The sequence below is a fragment of the Mobula birostris genome, chromosome 14, assembly GCF_030028105.1.
Source record: "Mobula birostris isolate sMobBir1 chromosome 14, sMobBir1.hap1, whole genome shotgun sequence".
Taxonomy (NCBI): Eukaryota; Metazoa; Chordata; class Chondrichthyes; order Myliobatiformes; family Myliobatidae; genus Mobula; species Mobula birostris.
Genome location: NC_092383.1, coordinates 14,129,083 through 14,147,608, shown reverse-complemented (window position 1 = coordinate 14,147,608; position 18,526 = coordinate 14,129,083). Strand labels below are relative to the sequence as shown.

The 18,526-nt window shown below is 43.4% G+C and overlaps 1 protein-coding gene across 1 annotated transcript in view; it reads right to left on the bottom strand.

Moving 5' to 3' along the window:
- LOC140209709 (ammonium transporter Rh type C-like) overlaps positions 1–10,937 on the bottom strand; it is a 34,056-nt gene extending 23,119 nt beyond the window's left edge. Inside the window, exons 1-3 of the mRNA XM_072278122.1 lie at positions 10,645–10,937; positions 4,714–4,906; positions 900–1,050 (exon numbers count right to left, since the gene is read on the bottom strand). Coding sequence (XP_072134223.1) covers positions 900–1,050; positions 4,714–4,906; positions 10,645–10,828 — 528 coding nt within the window. The 5' untranslated portion in view covers positions 10,829–10,937. The remainder of the gene's footprint in view (positions 1–899; positions 1,051–4,713; positions 4,907–10,644) is intronic.
- Between the last annotated feature and the right edge of the window lie 7,589 nt (positions 10,938–18,526).

Genomic DNA, 18,526 nt, shown 5'->3' with positions numbered 1-18,526 from the left:
CTCTTCATTCCCCTCCATAGGTGCCCCCTGACCTCCTGAGCACCTCCAGCATTTTAGCTGTTGCTCTGGATTTCCAGCATCTGCAGAATCTCTTGCATCTCAAGTTTAAGGCAGTACCACTAATGAACAGGGAGGCGAACAGCAGAGGGAGACAAAAGGCTCATTCAGGGAGAAGCACTGAGGCAGAGGAAGGCCATGTTAAAGAGAAATTTGAGAGGTGGAGACCATTTGCATTTCCTTTCCTGTTCATCCTTGAGGTTGGTTTAAGGAAACAGGGTTATTTGAGTGGTGGTTAGCAAAGTGCTAATGCAGTGCCAGGAACCTGGGTTTAATTGTTCTCGCTGTCTGTAAGGACTTTGTACATTTTCCAAGTGACTGTGTGGGCTTGATCTGGTTTCCTCTCATGTTCTAAGGACATACAGGTTAGTAGGTTAATTGGGCACATTGGTGTAAATGGGTGCAGGTGGGTTAGAAGATCCTGTTACTACGCTGTATCTCCAAACAAATTAAACATACCCTTTGGGAAATAGAAACCGTATTGCTGGCAAAGTGAACGATTGTGTAGGGAAGTGTCCCTGGCAACCTGTTCCTTGGTGAGAAGTCCTCAGGGTCAGTTAACCAATGTTAAAAACTAGCTGGCATGGATATCAGAGGGAATCTATTCACCCAAAAGTTAAGGAGCTTGTTCGATGAATCAACAGGGAGGGATGTGAAGCAGACAATATAAATACGTATCATAATATGAGATCAGTTTCTGAAGAGACTAAAAGAAAGATTCAGGATTGCCAGTCCTCATGAATGTTAATGGCTCCTTAATTTCATGCCCCTTGATCAAACCCCATTTTACAGTAAAAGTACAGTAAAGACTAGCCACTGAAAAGGAAAAATGGACAACTCACCCCCAGAAGGTTCAGTATGATGTATTCATTCACTGCATAGAGGGTCACTTCGAACAACGCCATGATCAGCAACTGCACTGGACTGACTTTTCCAAGGACGGCTCCAAATGAGATCAGCACTGAAGCAGCACAGAAATCGGCATTTATCAGACTGGGAATAGAGGAATCAGAACAAAATAGCGGGATCAAATAACGGTTGCTATTAGAATCCTGTAGTGGTTGTGATAGAGGTATCCATAAGACCGTAAGACCATAAAACATAGGAGCAGAATCAGGCCGTTCAGCCCATCGAGTCTGCGCCACCATTCCCTAATGGCTGATCCCCGACTCCACTCAACCCCATACACCTGCCTTCTTGCCATAGCCTTTGATGCTCTGACCGATCAGGGAACTACCAATTTTTGCTTTAAATATACCCACGGTCTTGGCCTCCACAACTGTCTGGCAGAGCATTCCACAGATTCACTACTCTCTGGCTAAAAAAATCCTCCTTACCTCTGTTCTAAAGGGGCGCCCCTCAACTTTGAGGCTGTACCCTCTGGATACCCCCATCATAGGAATCATCCTGTCTACATTCACCTTATCTAGTCCTTTCAACATTCGGTAGGTCTCAATGAGATCGATCCCCCCACATCCTTCTAAATCAGGCTCAAATCTGCCAAATGCTCCTCATATGTTAACTCCTTCATTCCCAGAATCATTCTCTGGACTCTCTCCAATGACAACACATCCTCTCTGAGATATGGGTCCTAAAATTGTTGACAATACTCTAAGTGCAGACTGACTAGTGCCTTATAAACCCTCAGCATTACCTCCTTGCTTTTATATTCTATTCCTCTTAAAATGAATGCCAACACTGCATATGCCTTCTTTACCACAGTAAATTAACCTTCTGCACCTTCTTGCATGATGACTCCTAAGTCCTTTTGCATCTCTGATGTTTAATTTTTTTCTACATTTAAATAAGTCTGCCCTTTTGTTCCTTTTACAAAATACATTATCAGACATTTCCTAACACTGTATTCTATCTACACTTTTTAATCATTCTTCCAATTTTTCTAAGTCCTGCTGCAATCGAATTGCTTCCTCAGCTTCTTACCCTTCCACCTATCTTTGCATTATCCGCAAACTTTGCCACAAAGCCATCAATTCCATTATCTAAATAATTGACAAACAATGTGAAAAGTAGCGGGTCCAATACAGACCCCTGAGGAACACCACTAATCTCTGGCAGCCAACCAGAAAAGGCCCCCTTTATTCCCACTCGCTGCCTCCTGCCTGTCAGCCAATCCTCTATCCATGCCAGTAACATTCCTGTAACGCCATAGGATTTTATCTTGTTAAGCAGCTTCATGTGTGGCACCTTATCAAATGCCTTCTGAAAATCAAGTAAATGACATCCACTGCCCCTCCTTTGCCACCCTGCTTGTTACTTCCTTGAAGAACTCTAACAGATTTGTCAGGCAAGATTTCTCCTTACAGCATCCATGCTGACTTTGTCATAATCTATCATTAGTCTCCGACTACCTCTAAACCTCATCCTTAATAACGGACTCCAATATTTCCCAACCACTGAGGTTAGGCTAACTAGCGTATAATTTCCTTTTTTTTGCCTTCCTCCCTTAAAGAGTGCAGTGACATTTATAACTTTCTAATCCTCTGGAACTATGCCAGAATCAAGTGATCCATGAAAGATTATAACCAATGCTTCTGCTTTCTCTGCAGCTCCCACTTTCAGAACTCTGGGATGTAGTCCACCTGGTCCAGATGACTCCTTCACCTTTAGGCCTTTCAGTTTGTTAGCACTTTTTCCTTTGTAATAGCAATGGCACTCACTCCTGCTCCCTGACACTCACGGACCTCTGACGCACTGTCTGTCACTATGTAACCAACTGCTACAATTCATATTTTTCAAGTTTTATATATCCTTGTCCTACAGATTACTGAGCCAGTTATGAAAAATGTTTACTATTGTATTCAAGATTCAAGCAGCAAAGAGAAGATGGCGGCGCGATGCAGCGCGCGCGGCCACTTCGAAATGATATCGGTATTTGTTAGGTAGGTACCGTGCACGATCCTGATTTGATGGAGACAGATGTGAGAAGCACGGAGGAACATCTGGAGAAACTTCTGAAATGCCCGCTTCGTTGCCGCTGCTACTGTGTGAGCAAGAATCTCCGGAGGGGAAGGCCCCAAATCCTTGGCTTTGCCTGTTGCTTGGCGGCTGGGGCTGGTGTTGAAGCGCTTGGCAGAGATGGTGCTCGGTGCTTGGTGCCGGAGGGCTGGTTGGAGGCTCGAAGTTTTCAGACGGACTCAAAGTCGGCCGTGGTCGGGTGCTTCCAGGGTGCTGCATCGGCAAATTTGCAGCGCTGGAGGTTCATGGCAGGGAGAGTTTTTCTTCCTTCCACCGTCTGCGTGAGATGATGGGACTTTCGAGAGACTTTGAGACTTTTTTTTACCGTGCCCGTAGTCTGTTCTTTATCAAATTACAGAATTGCTTTGCACTGTTGTAACTATATGTTATAATTATGTGGTTTATGTCAGTTTTTCAGTCTTGGTTTGTCTTGTGTTTCTGTGATATCATACTGGAGGAACATTGTATCATTTCATAATGCATGCATTACTAAATGACAATAAAAGAGGACTGCGTGTCCTCATAATCTAATCTAAAAAAAAGTTTATTTATCAAGTGTACAACAAAGCATACAGTGAAATGCATCCTTTATATTAATAACCAACTCACCCTGGCGGCAGTGCTCACTGATATCTTTAACCTCTCACTTTGTTAGTCTGAGGTACCTACCTGCTTCAAGCAGGCTTCAATTATACCTAAGAAGAATGTGGTGACCTAGCTCAATGACTGTCATCTGGTAGCACTTACATCCATGGTGATGAACTGTTTTGAGAGGTTGCTGATGAAACATATCAACTCCTGCCTGAGAAGCAACCTGGTTCTACTCTAATTTCCCTACCGGCACAACAGGTTCACAGCAGATGACATTTTACTGGCTCTTCACTCAACCCAGGAACATACGGACAGCAAAGATGCATACATCAGGAGGCTCTTTATCAATTACAGCTTGGCTTTCAATACTATCGTCCCCTCATGTCCGGCCTGTAATGGAGAGCGACAGTAGGTAGGAGGGAAGGGTTGGATTGTTCTTAGGTTAAAATGTCAGCACATCACCGTAGGCTGATGGACTGTGCTGTGATGCTGACTGACTTGAGTTCATTTCAGAGCCTGACACTGGTTACTTCCTTAACCGGAGCTAGTGAGGCATAAGCTGCAAAGGGCAGTGTTTAAACGCATGCCAATGTGACCGCTGATTAAGTATGTCTTCTCTCCATATCTTTGTGTAAAAAAAGATAAACCCACAATGCAGGTCCATTCTTCCCTTTGTATCCAAAGGCATTTTATAGCTTTTGTAGTATTGTCTCTGTTTCTGTCTTTGTTCTGTTTTCCTTCCTGCTCCATTAACACACACCAACCTGCTAGTTTCAATATAACTCATTTCTTGATAAGCCTGCTGTTAACTATTGTCATTTACAACACATTCCCAGGGTAAACTGACCACACCCACACTGATATATTCCCTTTGTCATTTCCATCCACCACCCTAGAGTTTCTGCAACTTAAAACTGACTTGTTTCTCTCACTCAGAATTCTGCAAAAGTCGTTGCCCTGTGGCATTAATGCTGTTTCCCTTTCCATAGAAGCTGCCTGACCTGCTCAGCACTTACAGCATTTTATGATCTTATTTCAGATTTGCAGCATTGGCTACTATTTTTTTTATTTTCAGCCTCTAAAGCTCACCTTTCCACTCCAATTTTGATCTTTCCATCGCTGTAATCTAGGGAATGAAACCATCCTTGCATCAGCAGAGCCCACTGGATACTGAAGGATGCTACAAGGAAGTTGAATCCAACACTGCCAAATCCGTATCTCCTCAGGAACGTCATCAGAAATCCAAATCCCACGAAAATCATCACATGAACATCTTGAAAGGCTGTGGTCAAAAGAACAAAAGTACTTGAGATCACTTCTAAGAAGGCAAACTACTTGTTATCCATGTTATCAGCAAGGGAGATGAGGCTGAGTACAGGGCTACGGTAGGAAACTTTGTCACATGGTGTGAGCAGAATTATCTGCAGCTTAATGTGAAAAAGACTAAGGAGCTGGTGGTAGACCTGAGGAGAGCTAAGGTACCAGTGACCCCTGTTTCCATCCAGGGGGTCAGTGTGGACATGGTGGAGGATTACAAATACCTGGGGATACGAATTGACAATAAACTGGGCTGGTCAAAGAACACTGAGGCTGTCTACAAGAAGGGTCAGAGCCGTCTCTATTTCCTGAGGAGACTGAGGTCCTTTAACATCTGCCGGATGATACTGAGGACGTTCTACGAGTCTGTGGTGGCCAGTGCTATCATGCTTGCTGTTGTGTGCTGGGGCAGCAGGCTGAGGGTGGCAGACACCAACAGAATCAACAAATTCATTCGTAAGGCCAGTGATGTTGTGGGGATGGAACTGGACTCTCTCACGGTGGTGTCTGAAAAGAGGATGCTGTCTAAGTTGCATGCCATCTTGGTCAATGTCTCCCATCCACTACATAATGTACTGGGTGGGCACAGGAGGACATTCAGCCAGGGACTCATTCCACCGAGATGCAGCACAGAGCACCATAGGAAGTCATTCCTGCCTGCGGCCATCAAACTTTACAACTCCTCCCTTGGAGGGTCAGACACCCTGAGCCGATAGGCTTGTCCTGGATTTATTTCATAATTTACTGGCATAATTTACATGTTACTATTTAACTATTTATGGTTCTATTACTACTTATTAATTATGGAGCAACTGTAACGAAAACCAATTTCCCCCAGGATTAATAAAGTATGACTATGACTATGACTATGACTATGTGCAGCTACATATCAGAGGAGAAAGTTTCAAGGTATTCAAAAATCCAGGGAACCGTTGCAACCAGCGAAGCGGTTTTGAAGTGACACTCAAAATGAGTTCCAGATAAAACAACGTATTTCATAAACACAAAGGGTTCTGCAGATGCTGGAAACGTAGAACAACACACAGAGTGGTTAGCACAATGCTTTACAGTACCAGTGACAGGGGTTCAATTCCCACTGCTGCCTGTAAAGGGTTTGTACGTTCTCCCTGTGACCGCACAGGTTTCCTCCGGGTGCCCTGGTTTCCTCTCACAGTCCAAAGGCTGTACTGGTTGGTGGGTTAATTGGTCGGGGTAAATTTCCCATGAATGAGCTAAGATTAAATCAGGGGATTGCTGGATGTGTCCGGGGGGCCTATTCTGTGCTGTATCTCAATGAATGAATGAACGAATAAATAAATAAATAAATAAATAAATTGCTGGATAAACTCAGCAGGTCAGGCAGCATCTAAAGAGGAGAACAGTCAACATTTATGGTCAAAACCCTTAAGAAGGGTCTCAGTATGACATATCAATTATTTATTCCTCTCCATAGACGCTGCCTGTCTTTTAAAGATTAAAAAAAAGATTGGCCTCGCTTGTCACATGTACATCAAAACATGCAGTGAAATCAGATCGGCAATAATTGTACTGGGCAGCCTGCAAGTATCCCCACAGTTCCAGCGCAAATGTACTGTAGCAAGCCCACGTTCCACTGACCCGAGCTGTGGGTCTTTGGAATGTGGCAGGAAACTGGAGCACCCACACGGTCAGGGGGAGAATGTACAAACTCCTTACAGACAGCGGTGGGAATCGAACCCCAATTTGTAATCACTGGAGCTGTAGAGCAACGCGCTAACTGCTAGGCAACTTGCCGCCCTAACCTCCTGTCTAACGGAGTTCCTCTAGCTTTTTGTGTGTGCTGCAAAACGGGTCCTGAAGAATGGTGTCAACCCGAAGCGTCAACTACAGTATGTGCTGCCTGCCCTGCTGAGTTCCTCCAGCATTTCGTGTCTATTGCTTTGGATTTTCAGCATCTGCAGATGTTCTAGTCTTCCTAATGTACTACCCTTTTGGTTAAAAAATGCTTATCAACCTGAACACTTTTCATTATCAAATTAACATCTTTAAAATGTGAACATGTATTATTCAACACTTCCTCAATACCACACTATGACCACAAGCTTAGATTTAGTGTTTGCACATCTGGAGGGGTTTTTACACCCCTACTGCCTTCATCTTCAGGGTTTACAAGTGTCTGGCTGTGAGAGGGCCCACCTAGTCAGATCCTCCCTGTGTGGTCAGCATATCACTCTCAGCATATGCTGTCCCTGGGATGTCTGTGCCGAAGATGAGACAGTCAGGTGTGAATCAGGTAGGTAAGGGGGGATGGAGAAGGCAAGGGTCCATGTCACAGTTCATTCCCAGCAACTAGCTAACTCTCTGACTTATGGGATATCCCCAGGGCCACATACGCAGACATCATCTGCCGCTGGAAGATCATAAGATCGGTGAGAAATGCTCTTTGATCTGCCCAAAACTTGTTGGTCTCCCAGAACACATGATATCCGTGCTGCCAACCAGCACAATCCAGGCTTCAGGAGTGTGCTATTTCATCGATTCTATTGTGTTTCTTTTGTTTACTGTAAATGCCCACAAGTAAATGAATCTCAGGATTGTATATAGTGACATATATATATATACACTTTGATAATTTACTTCTAACTTTGAATCATAATGCAAAGTCATGCATCACAAATGAGTGTTAGCGTTTTGCTTCTGTGTTTACCTGAAGCTTTCTCTTTGTCCATTTGCTCTCTCGCGACCTCTTTGTCAAGTTTTGTTGATTTCTCTCTTTTTTCCCATCTGCTTCACTTGTTAGCAAGTATCTATGTATCTCCTGCTCTCTCTCTATTTGTGCCCTGTTTATTTGTCATTCTTCTCTATCTGTTCATCACACCTCCTCCCTCTGTCACTGCAATGTAATCCTTTGTCATGTTCTTTTTTTCTCTTTCCTACTTTCTGACTCTATCTCTTTTTTTTCTGTCTATGTTTCTACCACTGTCCATTCTCTCTCTTTCTCCAAATATTCACAGTATGCATATTACAACAAACTGTTGTGCAGTTTTCAGGCTGAATAAAAATTTCCTGCTCAGAGCAATGTCCAGCCAACTGTAAAAAGAAATTAGAGTGTTCGTTGGTTCCAAGCCAAAACCTTCATCAGGACTCGAAAAGATAGGGGCGGAAGCCAGAATGCAAAGCTAGGAAGAGGGAGAAGAGTACAAGCTAGCAAGCTTGACTCCTCCCCTCTCCCCACCTTCTTATTTGGCTTCTGCCCCTTCCTTTCCAGTTTTAATAAAGAGATTTGGTCCAAAACACCAACTGTTTATTTCCCTGCATACAGGCTACCTGACCTGCTAAATTCCCAGCATTTGTGCAAGTTGTCCTATTGATTTATCAACTCATTATCAACAATTTACTTCCCCCCATAGACGCTGCCTGACTTGCTGAGTTCCTCCAGTGTTTTGTGTGTTGCTTAAGAAACTGCAGAACATCTTGTCTATCAATTCTAGCTTAAGGATATGAAGGTGAGTTTTCATATCATGATATCAGAATCAAGTTTAATATCATTGGCTTACGTCATGAAATTTGTTAACTATACAGCAGCAGTACAATGTCATACATGATAATAGAAGGAAAAAGAAAACCGTGAATTACAGTATGCACAGTATATATTAAAAAGTTGACTTAAATAAGTAATGCAAACAAAATAGGAAATAAATAAAAACAAGTAGTGAGGTAGTGTTCTTTGGTTCAATGTCCATTCAGAAATTGGATGGCACAGGGAAAGAAATGAAGCACACATTGGGTGTGTGCCTTCAGGCTTCTGTACCTCTCTCCTGATGGTAGGAACAAGAAGAGGACATGTCCCGGGTGGTGGAGGTCCTTAATGATGGACGCCGCCTTCCCGAGGCACCGCTCCTTGAAGATGTCTTGGATACTACAGATGCTAGCACCCATGATGAAGCTGACTAGTTTTACAACTCTGCAGCTTACTTCAATCCTGTGCATTAGCTTCCCCCAAACCCAACCCCATACCAGACAGTGATGCAGCCAGTTAGAATGCTCTCCATTGTCCATCTGTGAAATTTTGCAAGTGTCTTTGGTGACATACCAAATCTCCTCAAACTCTAAATGGTATCTACCCACTGTCTTGCCTTTTTGAAAACTGTATCCATATGTTGGATGCAGGTTAGAGAGATCCTGACATCCAGGAACTTGAAACTGCTCACCTGAATTATATTCAGCAGTGTGGTTCAGAATTTAAAAACACTGCCTCTCTTCTTGGTTGGATGATTTCATCATGGCTGACTTATTATCCATTCAACCCATTCTCTTGCCTTCTCCTTGTAACATAGAAACATAGAAAACCTACAGCGCAATACAGGCCCTTCAGCCCACAGTGCTGTGCCAAACATGTACTGACTTTAGAAATTACCTAGGCTGCCCATAGCCCTCTATTTTTCTAAGCTCCATGTACCTAACCAGGAGTCTCTTAAAAGACCCTATCGTATCTGCCTCCACCACCATTGCCAGCAGCCCATTCCATGCATTCACCACCCTCTGCATATAAAACGTACCCCTGACATCTCCTCTGCACCTGAAAACTGTGCCCTTCTCTCAATTAAGGACTCAGGAGGTGGCACATTTAATCTGAGCAAATTAAATCTGAGCTGGAATAGGAGCCCAGAGCCCAGTTCATCTTTTGCTTCTTCCAATTTATACATGCTACCTTATTCTGGTTTACTCCTGCTTTGGGAACGGTTTTTTTGTTATTATTTGACATATTTGATGCCCTTATTAATCAAGAACCTTAGAGAAGCTGGAAAGATGTGTTCACTCAGTCAGGCTAATTAACACCTCCACCCATCAATCCACCACTACATACACATCACTTGCGTCACTTTATCTACCTATAATCAAGCTATGTATATAATTTACTTGTATGTTGTGTTTTATAGAATTACTTTTGTATTGATATTTATGGTGCTTTTTTGCTTTGCTTATTGTATTCTTTATGCTTATTGTGGATTTAAACTGCATCGGATCTGGAATAACAACCATTTCCTTCTGCTTTACGTCCATGTTCTGAAGAATAACAATACATTCTTGAATTTGTAATATGCAAATGTTACAAATTTCGCTGCCACGGTAAAATGCAGATATGCCGATTTGATACACGGCGGCCGACCTGAAACTACCGCTTCCCTCTCCTTACCAATGCTGCCCGACCTGTAAAGTATTTCCAGCCAGTTCTGCCCATTAGCAGAATTAGGCCATTCGGCCCATGAATTCTGCACCGCCATTCCATTCCAACGCGGCTGTTTATTACCCCTCTCAACCCCATTCTTCTGCCTTCTCCCAATGATCTTCGACGCACTTATGATCAATAACCTATTAGCCTCCGCTTTAAATATACCCAATGACTTTGCTTCCATAGCCGTCTGTGGAAATGAATTCCATAAATTCACCATAAGGCACCGGGAAAGGAAAGAAACGGATGACACTATTTAATTACAGCAAAACAGTGCAGCTGCTGGAGGTTTGAAGTGAAAATGCGGACGTCGCCAGTGGATACAGTCTCAGATCAACGAGCTTTCATGCAAAGTTCACTGATCGGCAAGACCACCCAGCACTCTCACTCTTCCTGCCGTCAAGTGCTGCCTCACCCATTGAGTGCTCCGGTGTTTCCCGGAGAGAAACATTTATCTTTGGGGGATAAGAACGCGTCGTTGCTATACTTACTGGGGTACCTGAAGTAGAAGTCGTTCTCCAAATCGCTGCTGATGTTACGAGCTACTTTGGTTTTGATCCAGTGGGCATCTGATTCTTCGTTATATCTGATGAAAATGCCGAAGAGAATAATCATCGCCAACTGCCAAACGAAACAAACGACGGGCAGTCTCCAGCGCATCAGGGTGTTCTTCATTCTGCTATCTCAGAGCGTCTTTTTTCTCTCTCAAAGGAATAAAGTAATGTCTATAAAGTTAACTTTGCAGTTACTCTTCAGAGGAACGAGAAACTATTTGGACTCTCAGAGTCAGTTGTTCAAGCGCAAGTGAATCTTCCTTCCCGTGGCACAGAGCATTTAAATTTTGGGAAGGGTTGGACCTTCGCGAAGGCGGAGACTGAAGTGAAATTCAGCTGCCTGGGGAAAAGATTGGAGTCGAGAAAATTCGCCAAAATCAAAGCCTTTTGTTAGTCTAAAGGAATTCTTCAGATGTTTTACTGCTACGCGATAAGATCTCTGTTGCCCTCTCTCTGGTTTACCTACGGCGCAGATCCGATCAGGTCTGGGAGAATAGCAGGGAGGGTCTTCATTAGGGAACTCTTTGAATTCCAGCTGTGCTTTTTGCACCCAGGACGCCACAAGAAGCTTTACAACCAATTTAAACATTTATCTTAGACAGAAAAGCCGGATCATCAACCTGCAACAGTAACACTGTACCTCCATCCACATAAGTATTTCCTGATTTTTTTAAAAATAAATTTTCTCTCTCCAGTTCCTGCAATTTTGGGGCACATAATAGACCGCAGATGCGGGACCATTAGGAGAACCAAACTAGATGCTGGAGGAATTCAGCGGAGCCGGCAGCATCTGTGAAGTGAACACACACGAAACGCCGGAGGAACTCAGCGGGTCAGGCAGCATCTATGGAAATGAATAAACAATAGGCATTTCGGGCTGAGGCGTGCCTTCAGGACTGGAGAGGAATAGGGGAAGGCGCCAGAATAAAAAAAAGGTGGTGGAGGGGAAGGAGGAGAACGAGAAGGTGATGGGTGAAGCCAGGTGGATAGAAAAGATAAAGGGCTAGAGAAGAAGGAATATAGAAGGGGAAGGAGGAGAGGTCCCGGGGGAAGTGATAAGCAGGTAAGAAGAGGTAAAGGGCAAGAGTAGGGAATAGACTGGGGGGGCGGGGGACAGAAAATATACCGGAAGGGTAAATTGATATTCATGCCATCGGGTTAGGGGCTTCCCAGACGGAATATAGGATATTGCTCCTCCTCCACCCAGGCACAAGAGAAAGCCATGAACCGACATGGCGACATGGCGGAACGGGAATGGGAATCGAAATTAAAATGCTTGACCACCGGGAAGTTCTGCTTTTGGCCGATGGAGCGGAAATGGACAAATTAGATTAGGTGAGATGTTTATGTCATATCGTGAAATGTGTCGCTTGGGTCAAATCAGAGCAGCAAGGATCGCGTTGGGAGGCAGCCTCCAAGTGTTCATCATACTTCCAGTGCCACCATAGCATGCCCACAACTCACGGACCCTAACAATGCGCCTTTGAAAGGCGGGAGGAAACCAGGGCGCCCAGAGGAAATCAACGCAGTTACAGGGAGAACGTGCAAACTCCTTACAGTCAACGGAAGAAATCAAACCCCAGTCTTACAGCCGACACTAAAGCCACTGCACTACTATGTTGTGTTGAGACTTTCAGTGGCTTTTCCACAGAAACATCAACTGTCCATTTCCCTTACTAATTCTACCTGAGCCATGAGTTCCTCCTGCATCTTGTTTCTTGCTCCTGTTATATCATATAATTTTGTTGTACAAAATCCCTGAATCTAGGACATGAGTTGATAATCTGAGCAAGGCTCAGAACTTCCAAGAAACTGCTCGTCATCAGGCTCGGAAATTGTTTATGTGAGCAGAATGTCAAAGGGCTATCAAAGAGAAGGATGTGGAGGATAGGTCAAAGAGAGTACATCAATATTCTAGGTCCCTCCACTGTCACCTACTTTCTCCCTCACCTGGTTCTACTTATCACTTGCCTGCTTATCACTCCTTCCCTTTCCCCCACCCCTCCCTGCCCACTTCTTATTTTGGCTTCTTACCCTTACTTTCCAGTCCTGACGAAGAGTCTTAGGCCAAAATGTCGACTGTTTATCCCTCTCCATAGATGTTGCCTGACCTGCTGAGTTCCGCCAGCACTTTGTGTTTGTTCCTCTGGATTTCCAGCGGCTGGAGAATCTCTTGTGCTCATGGTATCTATCCCAGCTTGTTGAGAGAGGAAAGAGAGGAGATTGCTCATGACTTAATAGAGATCTTTCTATCCTCCCTAATCATGGGCTAGGTGCCAGAGGACTCAAGACCAGTCAGTCATGTCCCTTTGTTTATGTGTGGGACTGTCACCAGAAATTATTAGCTGGTAAACCTTAAATCATTGGTAGGTAGATTCTTACGAATAGGATCTACTCAAGTCTAGAAATCCATGTACCTACCAGAAATAAATTGGGGAGATCATGTCTTACAAATCCGATTGAAATTTTTGCAGAGGTAAGAAAAATGATTGATGGGGATGGGGCAGTAGATATCGTGTACATAGATTTCTGTAAAGCATTCTGAAATTCCCTTATGGTAGGCTGATTGAGAAGCTTAAAACATGTGCGATCTAAGAAGTCTTGGTATATTGGATTACGATAGTGTGGCAGTTAGTCTATTGCCATTATAGCCCCAGTGACCTGGGTTCAGTCCCCACTGCTGTCTATAAGGAGTCTGTACATGCCCACATCAGTTTCCTCCTGGTGCTCCAGTTTCCTCCCGCATTCCCAAGATGTACAGGTTAGTAGGTTAATTGGTTATATGGGTGTAATTGGGCAGCACAGGTTTGTGGGACAGATAGGCCAATTTCTTTGCTGCATATAAAAATAAAATCGTCTTGGATATACAACACACAGGGTATTGCTGTTATTCTGACCTTTCATTAAACATTTTGGGATGCAGCACGGTGGGTATATATAGGTCCTTCAATAGGTCCTTCCATTCCGTGAGCCCATGTCATCCAATAACACCCATGTGACAAATTAACCTACTAACCTATACATCTTTGGAATATGAGGAAAACAATATGGTCACAGGGAGAACAGAGAAACTCACTAAAGGCAGGGGCAGGAATTGAACCCGGGAAACTGGTGCTGTTATAGCGTTACAGTACCATGCCACACCTTATAACCTATAACCAGTGGTGCTCCTCAAAAATCAGTGCTGGGACCTCTGTTGGTATTGGATGAAAAAGTAGGCGGGCTGAGTTGTGGATAGTCAGGGAGGTTGTCAAAGTATTCAGCAGGATGCAGACCATTTGGAAGTCTGGGCAGAAAAACGACAAGTGGAGATTAATCCATACAAGTGTGAAGCAATAGGGTGGTAAAGAAGCCTTCATCAGACAGAGATGGAGCATTAAAATCAGGAAGTAATTTGGCAGTTGTATAAAACTGATTGTGCAACAAATGGAGCATTCTGATCACTTCCTCTAAGCCAACGCCTTTGAGAGGAATATCCTACAAAAAGTAGTGGATTTGGCCCAGTACATCACGGGTAAAGCCCTCCCAACCATTGAGCACATCTACATGAAACACTGTCGTAGAAAGGTAATTTCGATCATCAAAGATCCTCACTATCCAGACCATGCTCTTTTCTCGCTGCTGCCATCAGGTAGAAGATACAGGTGCCTCAGGACTTGCACCACCAGGTTCAAGAGCTATCCCTCAACCATCAGGCTCTTCAACAAAAGAGGATAACTACGCTCATCTATTGAGATGTTCCCACAACCAATGATCACACTCTAAGAACTCACTATTTTGTTATTTCTTGCTCTTGTTATTTACTGCTAATTATTTATATTTGCATGTGCACATTTTGTTGTCTTCAATGGTCTTGCTCTTTCATTGATCCTGTGTACAGTTAGTGTTCCATAGATTTGCCGAGTATGCCTGCAGGAACAAGAATCTCAGGGTTGTAGGAGGTGATATTTATGCACTCTGATAATAAATTCTTTACTCACTTTACATTTCTGGTCACTGCATTACAGGTTAGATGTAGTGATGATGGAGAGGGTGCAGAATGATCAAAAAGATGTTACCTGAATGGAGGAGTATTAGTTGTCAGAATTTAATCAAACTTAGATTGTTTTCTTTAAACTCCTGCAGACCGAGGGGTCAAATTGATAGAAGTCTATCAATCTGTGAAAGTGATAGATAGGTTACATTATCAGTCTTTCTCTGGGGTGAAAATACCAAATACTAGAGGGCATAGCTTGAATGTTAGAAGTGGAAGTTCAAAATAGATTTACGAGGCAAGTTCTTTACACAGACAGTAGTAAAGATTAGAGATCTTTAAAGATTAACTTTATTTGTCACATGTACAATGAGACTTCGAAATATACAGAGAAATGCATCAAATCAAATCACCAAGGATTGTGTGCTGGGTAGATTGCAATATGTTGCCATGTTTCTGGTGTCAATATATCATGCCCACAACTTACAAACCCTAACTCTAACCGTGGTCATGTGGAGCACATACAAACTCCTTAGAAACAGGAATAGGAATTGAACACTGATCTACGAGCTGGGGCTGTAAAACATTGCACTAACTGCTACACTACCGTGGTACTGGGGCGGTCAAGGAAGTGGTGAAATCAGACAGAATGGCAATGGCTAAGAGGCAAACACTTGGCGCAATATAGACTATATGCAGACAAACAGGATTTATTTGGAATTCGTCACAGTTGGCACAGTCTTTGTGAGCAAAAGCACCTGGTCCTGTGCTGCGCAGTTTATGCTCTATTTACTCAAGTCATCAAATCTTAAAGCAATGTCAATGATACACGATAGTCCTCATTAAAAGGTCAGCAGTGGAAAGAGTGAGCAGCTTCAGGTTTCTGGGTGTTGGCATCTTTGAGCCCAATATATTGGTACAATAGCCAAGAAGGTATTGTTGTGCATTTAATATTTTAAGTAATATTATAAATATATGGTTTGATTAAGTATTCATTATGGTTTATATGTAAAAGTTGCCTCAATGACCTGGAGTCAGGGTCTTGGGCTTTGGCTCATAGTAGGGTCACGAGGCGCGGAGCGAAGTGATGGTGTTAAACGGCGACTTCTTTGTTTGCATCCTTGGAAACAGCTCTATTTCCATCTTTAATATCTCTATTTTTCCCTTTCAGGGTTCTTTTGAAGATCCTGAAAATGCCACATCCAAGTTTTACAAAGCCCTTCTGGTTCCTTATGCACCCGTAATAAAGTAGACAGTGAGCAAGACTGCATGGAGGGTGAAGGAATTCTTTCCAAGTTTGAGTGGAGCTCATGGCCAACAGTAACCGGGAAGAATGGGCTTGTGGTGATTTTAAGATCACCATCAACCCAGTACTGAAAGATCAATACCCTCTGGGCAGGATACAGGATATATTTGTAAACCTTCCTGGAAGAAAACATTTCAGCAAAGTGGGCTTAGCTGTGGCCTACCTACAGATGGAGATGAAAGGAGAGCCCAAAATGTTTCTCACCAAAAGCACTCACTATAACAGGCTTATTTCTGGAGTAGCATCTGCATTCACACTCTAGCAGAAAGCTATGGACCAGGAACTACAAGGCTGTCCAGGCACTCAGTGTTACCTGGATGATATCCTTGTTACCAGTAAGAATGGGAAAGAAATATAAAGTCAGTGTTAAAAAGATTGGAAGATGATGAGCTCAGAGCATAATGCAACAAGTGTGAATTCTTTAAACCAAGAATCATTTACTGCTGTCACTCTATTGATGCACAAGAATTACACAAGTGTGCTGAGAAATTTATAGCAGTGGTGAATGCCCCAAGGCTAAAGTATGTGTCACAGCTACAGTTCATTTTAGGATTTGTCAGTTGCTATAACAGGCTCCTGCTAAATCTGGCTACTGTGCTCCACCCCTTGAACTCAGTCGTTACTACATATCAGGAAGAAACAGCAATGGACAAGGCAATGGTGTCAGACGCTGTACTCACACAGTATGATCCACACCATCCAGTGAAGCTTGCCTGTGAAGCTTTGCCTTACGGTACAGGTGTGGTCACGAAACATGTTACGAGTGAGGGAAGTGAACGCTTCATAGCCTTTGCGTCACATTCCCTTACTATAGCAGAGACTGACAAAGAGGCCTTCAGTCTGGCTTGGGGTGTAAAACATTTCAACCGGTACCTGTACAGGAGAGAGTTTACCGTCATTACAGATCATCAGTGTGGATATGGTGGAGGATTACAAATACCTGAGATACGAATTGACAATAAATGGCACTGGTCAAAGAACACTGAGGCTGTCTACAAGAAGGGTCAGAGCCGTCTCTATTTCCTGAGGAGACTGAGGTCCTTTAACATCTGCTGGACGACGCTGAGGATGTTCTACGAGTCTGTGGTGGCCAGTGCTATCATGTTTGCTGTTGTGTGCTGGGGCAGCAGGCTGAGGGTAGCAGACACCAACAGAATCAACAAACTCATTTGTAAGGCCAGTGATGTTGTGGGGATGGAAATGAACTCTCTGACGGTGGTGTCTGAAAAGAGGATGCTGTCCAAATTGCATGCCATCTTGGACAATGTCTCCCATCCACTACATAATGTACTGGTTGGACACAGGAGTACATTCAGCCGGAGACTCATTCCACCGAGATGCAACACAGAGCGTCATAGGAAGTCATTCTTGCCTGTGGCCATCAGACTTTACAACTCCTCCCTTGGAGGGTCAGATACCCTGAGCCAATAGGCTGGTCCTGGACTTATTTCCTGGCATAATTTACATATTTATGGTTTTATTACTATTTAATTATTTATGGTGCAACTGTAACGAAAACCAATTTCCCCCAGGATCAATAAAGTATGACTATGACTATCAACCATAAGTGTCCACCTTCAATCCACAGAAGGGTGTTCCACTAACATCAGCAGCACAAAGTCTGAGATGGGCTCTGTCTCTTGGAGGACACAATTACAAGATCGAATTGAAGACGATGACTAATCATGTAAGCGCTGATGGGTTGTCCCATTTAGCCTTGGAAAAGGAAATACCTGAAAATTTTTAAAAAGAGGACACTTCTCCTGGCGTATTCTTCGTAATGCAAATTGAAAGTCTCGCTATTATGTCAGGGATGATCCAAAGAGACATGAGAAAAGACCCCACACTGTCTCAGGTCTACACAGCAACCCAAGGTGACTGGAGTGTGCAGCAGAAACTGCAGTTCCCCCATTTTTATCAGCGATGAGATGAACTTGACAAGGGTTGCCTTAGGTGAGCATTGAGAGATAGTGTATCGAACAAGCTGAGAGCTATTGGAGGGGCTGTAGTCCACAACCAGCTCCTTTGTTTTTGCAACATTAAGGGAGAGGTTGTTTTCTTGACACCACTGTGTAAGGGTGATGACTTCTCTGTAGGCTGCCACATTATTATTTTCAAACCAAAAGTGAATCTGTGCAGTGGAGTTTCTGATAACTTTCTGTGCAATGATAAGTTTCTGGCAGGGGGATGGGAATCAGAGTGATTGGGCATTTGGTACATAACTAGATGCAATATGCAGTGAGACTGTCAGGAAGGACAGGCAGATGATAGGGCAAAATTGCAGTCAGTGACATGAGTTGCAGTATAACTTGGGGACAGAATCTAAAAGGGTGATGAATAAAGGACTGAAGGTGTTATATTTGAATGTGCACAAGATATGGAATAAGCTAGATGATCTTGTAACTCATTTAGAGACTGGCAGGAATGACAATGTGGGCACCACTAAGTCATGGCTGAAAGAAGATCATACTTGGGAGTATAACATCTGAGGGTATACTTTATATCAAAAGGTCAGGCAGGTATGCAAAGAGGATAGAAAC